Source organism: Sinocyclocheilus rhinocerous, unplaced genomic scaffold (assembly GCF_001515625.1).
Source record: "Sinocyclocheilus rhinocerous isolate Xijiao unplaced genomic scaffold, SAMN03320098_v1.1 scaffold975, whole genome shotgun sequence".
In the NCBI taxonomy this organism is placed as follows: Eukaryota; Metazoa; Chordata; class Actinopteri; order Cypriniformes; family Cyprinidae; genus Sinocyclocheilus; species Sinocyclocheilus rhinocerous.
The window spans coordinates 1,339,650-1,347,711 of NW_015628726.1; the positions used below are offsets into that span (position 1 = coordinate 1,339,650).

Consider the following 8,062-nt stretch of genomic DNA (forward strand, 5'->3'; position numbering starts at 1 on the left):
GAGAGCGCCCTCCGGCTACGAGTATGAATGAAACACACACTGCACGGAATGTTTAGCGCTCCGTGATGTTCATCTCGCCTTATTCTGGGTCCGAATAAAACATCAGATCATGCACAGACTATCCTGTCTCTTTGAATTTAAATCTATATTTATTCACACCGGCTCTTGAAAACCTCTATGCGAACACACTTGCCCGAAAAGTGCGGGGGACGAATGTACGTGATATTAAAAGTGGGGGGGACACGTCCCCCGCGTAATCTACGCCCCTGTAGTACTGTACTACATCTAACTGCATACTTAAGTATATCAGTATTGGGACATAGGTAAAGTAAGTTTCTTTACACTATTGTTTAGAAGTTTTGGGTTTGGTGAGGTTTTTTAATGTTTTTCAAAGTCTCTTGTGCTCATCAAAGCTGCAATTATTTGATCAAAAATACATTCTTATTGTGAAATATTACAATTGGAAATAATTATTTTCTATTTGAATGTATTTTAACATGGTATTTATTTCTGTGATTGCAAAAAAAATCTTTTTGACTTATCAACTTTTTAAAATATTTTTAAAATCTATAAAAAATGTTTAATTGAAAAATCCACTAAAACTAAAAGAATACTTACATGTTCTGAAGTAATCTCATTATTATATATTATATTATATTATATTATAAATAAAATCAATATATTTATTTTAGACAATAGACATAAACATACAATTGATGTGAAGTAATGTGTGTGTGTTGGTTTGTAGGTGCTGCAGTGGCTCATCGTTCACTCTGATGTCATTCAGTCAATCCTGCATGGTCAGGATATGAGTATGGGCGCTTTACAGGAGCTCTCTCTCCTCACTGCCATCATCAGCAAGACCGCACTGCCAGGTACAGAAACAGCACAGCTGCCTCTACAGATGCTCTATAACACTGATGGATGACTAATGCTGTGTATCTCTATTTTTTGTTATGTTTCAGGAGCCCTTGAGATGGGACAGGAAATCAACAGTGCCGCCCTGATGGAGTTACAGGGACACATCGGCAGATTCCAGGTAAAATATAGAAAAAAGTCTTCAAAAGCTTATCTTTAAAAAGAATAAAAAAAATAAAATAAAAAAAAGAGTAGTTTCCATCCTGCATGGTCAGGATATGAGTATGGGCGCTTTACAGGAGCTCTCTCTCCTCACTGCCATCATCAGCAAGACCGCACTGCCAGGTACAGAAACAGCACAGCTGCCTCTACAGATGCTCTATAACACTGATGGATGACTAATGCTGTGTATCTCTATTTTTTGTTATGTTTCAGGAGCCCTTGAGATGGGACAGGAAATCAACAGTGCCGCCCTGATGGAGTTACAGGGACACATCGGCAGATTCCAGGTAAAATATAGAAAAAAGTCTTCAAAAGCTTATCTTTAAAAAGAATAAAAAAAATAAAATAAAAAAAAGAGTAGTTCGGTCTAGGGATGTTCATTTGAACCATTTAACCGGTTAACCGACCGTAAGGTTTTTGACCGATTAATACAATCAGTTAAACGGTTTAAAAAGTAATTTAATTATTTATTTTTTCAGTAATTTATCAAAATATTTAAAAAGGTTTGCTGCATGTTTAAAATACGCAACGCGTATAAAAAAAATAGTTTTTTAGGGGGGGAAAAAACATAAGTCGCGTATAAGTCGCATTTTTATTTCATTCAGAAATGCCTAATGGCGACGTGAAATGTTTACAAACATTATAATAAACACTAGGGGTCGACTGATTATCGGCGCCGATATTAAGCATTTTTATGATTATCGGTATCGGTGTTTAGAAAAGAACAAGAATTAAATATATAAGAAGCTATAGCTATTTAAACGACAAGCCAAAACGAATTCATTTAGTCTAAAACGAAACTGGAACCAACGTTGGGTCTCTCATTCCACACAAAATCAAATGTTTCCGTATTCGCGATGTATTTGAATGGCAAATTATTATTTATTATGTAGCCTACTTCACTCGCGTTCCAATATCCACCTAAAACAAAATGATTTGCATAAAATCACATTTTTTAACGGGTCACAGACACTTATCCTTTCAAATTTAATTCAATTCTAATTTAAAATAATGTTGTCGGTTAATGGTTAACAATCGGTTAACAAGCGTCGGTTGTCGGTTAGGAAAAATAACCGAAATGAACATCCCTAGTTCGGTCACTATAAATGGTTTAACGAAAGACAACAGACTAATCACAGTTCATTATGATGACATCAGTACTGTCAATTGCATTTTAAAAGCTGAAAATTCTGTAAATGTAAGTTAATGTATTAAGTTTACAAAATGAGTGATGTTTCTTCTTTCTCCCTCCTTCAGCGTCAGTCGTTGTCTCTGCTGGTGCGGCTGGTGGGAACCGATCGCGCTCGCTACCTGAAGCAGATCGAGGAGACCGTCTCACCAGGCGACCTTGCAGAAAAGAGAGAGGAAATGGAGGTTTCCATGCAACAGGTGTTACCATCTTAAGTTTGACTGCTCAAAATTTGGAGACAGGCAGTGATTTTTGGCAACTACTGTCAACTCCACTAGACTGCAGATCAGTGCACAAATCTGAGCAGAAGTTGAGTAGTGTATTCCAGCCTTGTTTCACTGATATATGTATCTTGTGATTTCTCAGATTTGTGCCAATATAATGGAGTACTGCCAGACGCTACTGCTGCAGAGCTCAGCCGAAGCCCAGTTCTCTCTCTGCCTGTTCAGCCCGTCAGCAAGTGAGCCAGCAGGTCAGTTTTTGTGTTTGTCTAACGCCTGTTTGTGTTGAGAAAACACTGTCTGGCTTCTGTAACCTAACTGTGCTTTTTTTTTTCTCTCTCTCTACGTGATCATGTTGTAACAGATGTGGCCGTTCCCTCTGCACGGGTGCCCAGTCTGGGATTGGTTCTGCTCCTGCTGAAGAACAGCGCCACTGACTTCTTCCGATATCATGACAGCCACAGACAGAGCCTGAACAAGCTGGAGCGAGTGGAGCAGCTTCCCCCTGAGGAACTGAAGGAGGTATATCTGCAAAGACAGACGCTGATGTAGTAGTGCCTAAAATGTGCTTGTTTGATTCAAATGTTCAAATTTAGGATGTTTAATATGTCTGTTTGTGTGCAAAGCTGTGCCAGGGTCTGGTGTCTGGTTCTGGTGGAGTGGAAAAGATCCCATCAGTGCAGAGAAACGTGCTTGGCAAGCGCCGACTCGTCCTGCTGGTCAACAATCGAGCCAAACTTCTTGCCCTCTGCTCCTGTATCCTAACACAAAGACTGCCTGAGAAATCAAGAGATGATCCAGTTAGCTTTTCAGAATAACTTTTGACTTTTTATTCTGTTTCCTTTTTTGACAATTGCAATCTGACACTTGGAATGTTGGAAACAGTTGCATGTTTTTTCTTGACATTTCTCTGAAGATATCATCGAGACATGCCTGTTTGTGATTTGGCGCCATCTAGAGTTCTACTTGCTGTACTGCACTCCCACTGACCCCAAAGACTCGCTTCTGCCAGGTTACAGAGGTCAGCTGTCTTTCGATCTAGTCTTCTTCAAAGCTCAATCAGTTTTGGGTTGTTTTTAACTGCATGAGAGACTCATTAGTTGCTTTCTGTGTAGATCCTAGTGGCAGCAGAGGTTTAAGTGTGTTAAGAGTGAGCCAGCAGGATCTTGAACAGGTACATTTCTCTTTTCTTTTTTGCTTTGCTTCATGTTCTTTTCCCCCCATGTTTCCTTTTTATATTGCTAAGCATTTGGGGTCTTTTTCTTTCTTTCTTTCTTTCTTTCTTTCTTTTTTTAAAGAAATTAATACTTTTATTCAGCAAGAATGCATTAAATTAATCAAATGTGACAGTAAAGACATTTATAATGGTACAGAAGATTTCCAATTCATAAATGCTGTTCTTTTGAATGTTGTATTTATCAAAAAATCCTGAAAAAATTTATCATGGTTCCCACACACAAAAAAAATAAAAATAAAAATAATCGGCAGCACATGAGAACACCATATAATGAGAACACCATATATGAGATTGATATATTAGAATGATTTCTGAAGGATTGTGTGACACTGAAGACTGAAGTAATGATGTTGAAAATTCAGTTCTCAGGAATAAATTACAAGAGACTTCTTTCAAAAATATCAAAAAAATCTTGTTTTTGACACTTCTCTGTGCGTTTAGTTGCAGAGTGACGTGGCGAACAGCTTCAATGAGCCATTACAGAGGAAGCTGCTGGAGGTGGAGGGTCTGTATAGCAAAACCCGCTCCCGTCACACCTTCATCCAGGCCCTGACGCGCAGGATCCGAGGCCTAGTGCATCACGCCAAAGGCTGAACCCTCACATACATGTATATTCCCTCAAAATAGTGCAAAACATTACTCTTTTGTATTAGGAAGCAAATAATTGCTTTTTGCAGTTTTGATTACTATCAATCAACACATTACATTTTCTTGCTCTGAAGATTGGATAGCTGCTTTTTTCTAATGTCGTAAATAAATGGTTTTCTAAACAGACAGTGATTTTTTATGAATCAGGATGCTAAGTACAGTTGCTTGAGCAAATAAAGCAGTTTTTGTTTCTGTTGATTTGCATAGTCAAGAACAGAGGCACAAATCCATTGCAGAATAATCTTGTTTTATTTTACAAGGTACACTTTATAGAAGGCAGTAAAGTGTGTTATCTTCAGTTTCATTTGTACGTATAAAACAGGTTCTGTCTCGGTTTTGAGAGCTGATGTAGCTTTACTGTGCAAGAGATTCTGGGAGAGAGAGATAACTAGCAGACTACATTCAGATTGCATGGTAAGGATTCTTTCGAATGGCAACAATGAGCATACATCCATGTTTTAATACAGAAACTCACGTTCAATATACCGACCTAGTTGCTTCCGTAGTTTGCCTGTAAAAATGTGTAACTACATTTATAAAAGTCATAGGCACGTCCCATTCTGAAAATATGGACTGGAATCAACAACTGGTTGACAAGGACAATAATATGACAATTCTTAGCTGTGATATGTTTCAAGGTCAAGTAGCTTTTAAATTGTTTATTGTTACCACACGGCAGTTTCCCAGAAACATCAAACCAAATAGTGGTTTCTTTTCTTTTTAAATAAAAGTCAAGCCAAATGAATTCCCATTAATGTTAGGAATATGCAGCTCTAGACTGCAGATGTAAGTCTGAAAGAAAGAAATGAACATGCTTATTTCTTAAATACAAAGGGATGAATAAATGGTCCAATCTACACTGAGAGACTGAAAATGTAATTTTGTGCTATGTAAAATCATGCATCTCTGCTATAAATTATTTTTAAATAATAAAATTATAATTACAATATTTAAAGAATATATACATGTCCCTGCTCCAGTGGGCCTTCTGAGTGTGATTGTGCTGCTCACAGTAGATAAACAGAACAAAACCACCTCCATTGGTCAACTGACTGCCTACGAATAAAGGTCCATTACAGAAACCACCACACAAATTTGATTTACAACCAGTTTTACCACTAAATACTGGATCTATTACCATGATTAGAGAGCTGATAAATCACACACTCCATCTCTGATAATTCAATGGAAGTCTGGGGGTTGGCTGCTGAGCTACTGACACCAAAGTCACAATTTTGTTCCTGTTTGATTTGAATGTGCTTTTAAATGAGGAAACGTGAAACAGCTTATTGTGAGTGAAACATTATTCACATGGTCTCGACTGCTGTTGTTCCGTTTCGGGAACTAATCCGAGGTACAGCAGACTTTTAAATCTTTCAAAAGATTGATATCGGATGTGTTGAGGCACTGCAAACCAGAAGGTGGCGTTGAAGCTCACTTGATTACATTCCACATAAGAGACATGTTCCTAGATCTGCATCCTTGGTGGTCCTGGACTGCCGCTAGTGGTTAGGATTGGTTAATACTGTCCTAGGGGGGTTGCAACGGTATGATATTTTGCCGTCAAGGTATACGGTATTTGAATATATTTTAGCTGCACATCAATTTTTCTTAAGGTAAAAATTCTTCAAACTAATGCTGTAAGCTAAACATGGAAACCCTCTCATTGGAAACAATATTAAAGAGTAAAATTAAGGACAGAGACTAATTTAGTTGCTATAGGCTACTCACGCAAAACTAAATTGTATACAAACATTTAAATTGCACATAAGATAGTTTTCATAAAAACATGCATAAATTATTATTAACAGGTTAAGGTCCTTTGGTCTAGCTAACTATCAAAATTTCCTGAGGTAAATGTAATGTTCTCTCACATGATATTCACAAGTTGTTTCACTGACTTCTTTTCGCGGTTAAAACACCGGTTGGGCGATTAAATGAGAGCTAATACATTTCAAGTAACGTTAGTTTTTTCTAAATCTTTCACCATGCCTTCTGATGTTCATTCACGTTTATTTCGTAGTAGTAAAGAAGAAGAGATGATCGGGAACGCGCGCTGCCGCTTTAACTAACGTTACACATACAACGATCTGTCACATATTAAAGAGCGCCAAAACAGCATTTATTATTTGGGTTTCCTGATAAAACTGACAGAATTTGAAAGCTGAGACTTTGTTTCTTATCAGACACAAGTCATTGCGCTACAAGTTTGGTGAAGATCTCTTTCACGCTTCTGTATGTGTCACGCATGCGCAGCTGAGATTCAATCGTGAATTTTAATACCATGATATACCGCTGCAACTCAACCTAGGATCAACAACTGTGATAACACACCATGTCTGCTGGCCATAATGAAGGAGCTTCTATTGCATGCAGAGCATTTTGCATCTGAATGCAATTTATATTTGCAGTAAATTGCAATCTTGTCCTGCATATACAAATCATATTTTTTTTTTACAATGGTGTCAACACATCTGGATTTTTGCCTCAATATACTATACATACAACATGTAAATGTTCTGATTTGTACAATTTTTACATTAGGCTTAAAACAGTGCTGCGTCAGCTGTAGTATAGTGTGATGATGGAATAGCATGTCTGTTTCTCCATGTACTCTTCACATGTGCTCCGTCTGCATCCTTTGTGAACTTCAAATCTGTCAGGTAAGGATGAAGCTGATATCCATGTGCTTTAAAGCCCCGTATTCTGGATGTGTTCAAATCCAAATGGATCTTCAGGACAACTGGACCAGCAGAGATGGCGCAGCAAGCGGGAGCGTCAACACTTTTCTTACCGACAGCATTGCCACGTCAGTACTAAAATCTTCAACAAGAGTTTGCTCTCTTTGCTCAGACGCCGTTAGAGCTCGGCTCTTGGGTGATTTCCGTAGAATGGTTGTCTTCAGGCGGTTTTGGTACCTCTCCTGTCACCGCCATATGGATCACTTTGAGCCAGCGCTGTTTCAGTTCCTCGCTTTCTGCTGCAAAGCTGTGGACTGATTTAGACTGAGATAGTCTGAAGCTCACGGGAGGGTCGGTGGGTCTTGGGCTGTCCTCCACCAGGTAGCCGAGCAGAGGAATCGTGGACTGGGCCTTGACATCCTGTGAGGACAGTAAATCTTTGTTTAGTAAAGGGAAGTGCTGTGCAGGAACAGAAATAAGAAAAAAGTGCACTGACCTGAGGTGCTCCGTACAAGTAGAGAACTAGAGCTTCCTTTTGAGGAATGACACACCAGACTTTCTGCCAGGGCTTGTTCTTCTCGCAGTACTGCAGGAAGCCACACATGATACTGTTGCCCGAGAACTGAGCAGCTTCAATCTGTGAGGGAGAAGAAGTGAAGTTTAGCACAGTAGTGTGAATGCTTTATCACTCCTGTGTGAGATGACAGCATGAATTTCATGAAGCCTGTCAAGCAGAAGCCTGTCAAGCCAGTCTGGGTCATATTTCACTTCAACATGAAAATGAAGAAAAAAAAGAAGAAGTTTTTTTTAAAGAATATTAAGCCTAACAAAAAAATAAAAAAATAAAAAAATATAAAATTATATATATATATATAATAGAAGTGAGTACACCCCTCACATTTTTGTAAATATTTTATTATATCTTTTCATGTGACAACACTGAAGAAATGACACTTTGCTACAATGTAAAGTAGTGAGTGTACAGCTTGTATAACAGTGTAAATTT

The 8,062-nt window shown here is 38.3% G+C and overlaps 2 protein-coding genes across 5 annotated transcripts in view; one reads left to right on the forward strand and one right to left on the reverse strand.

The window, feature by feature from the left end:
* LOC107738408 (nuclear pore complex protein Nup205) overlaps positions 1-5,092 on the forward strand; it is a 19,358-nt gene extending 14,266 nt beyond the window's left edge. For both annotated transcript variants that reach the window (XM_016550175.1, XM_016550176.1), the window contains 9 exons: positions 749-875; positions 966-1,039; positions 2,338-2,469; positions 2,636-2,741; positions 2,855-3,012; positions 3,117-3,246; positions 3,407-3,511; positions 3,606-3,664; positions 4,169-5,092. In XM_016550175.1, coding sequence (XP_016405661.1) covers positions 749-875; positions 966-1,039; positions 2,338-2,469; positions 2,636-2,741; positions 2,855-3,012; positions 3,117-3,246; positions 3,407-3,511; positions 3,606-3,664; positions 4,169-4,321 — 1,044 coding nt within the window. In that variant the 3' untranslated portion in view covers positions 4,322-5,092. The remainder of the gene's footprint in view (positions 1-748; positions 876-965; positions 1,040-2,337; positions 2,470-2,635; positions 2,742-2,854; positions 3,013-3,116; positions 3,247-3,406; positions 3,512-3,605; positions 3,665-4,168) is intronic.
* A 1,540-nt stretch (positions 5,093-6,632) lies between these two features.
* LOC107738409 (FYVE, RhoGEF and PH domain-containing protein 4-like) overlaps positions 6,633-8,062 on the reverse strand; it is a 36,027-nt gene continuing 34,597 nt past the window's right edge. For all 3 annotated transcript variants that reach the window (XM_016550178.1, XM_016550179.1, XM_016550177.1), the window contains exons 17-18: positions 7,553-7,693; positions 6,633-7,476 (exon numbers count right to left, since the gene is read on the reverse strand). In XM_016550178.1, the coding sequence (XP_016405664.1) occupies positions 7,225-7,476; positions 7,553-7,693 (393 nt within the window). In that variant the 3' untranslated portion in view covers positions 6,633-7,224. The remainder of the gene's footprint in view (positions 7,477-7,552; positions 7,694-8,062) is intronic.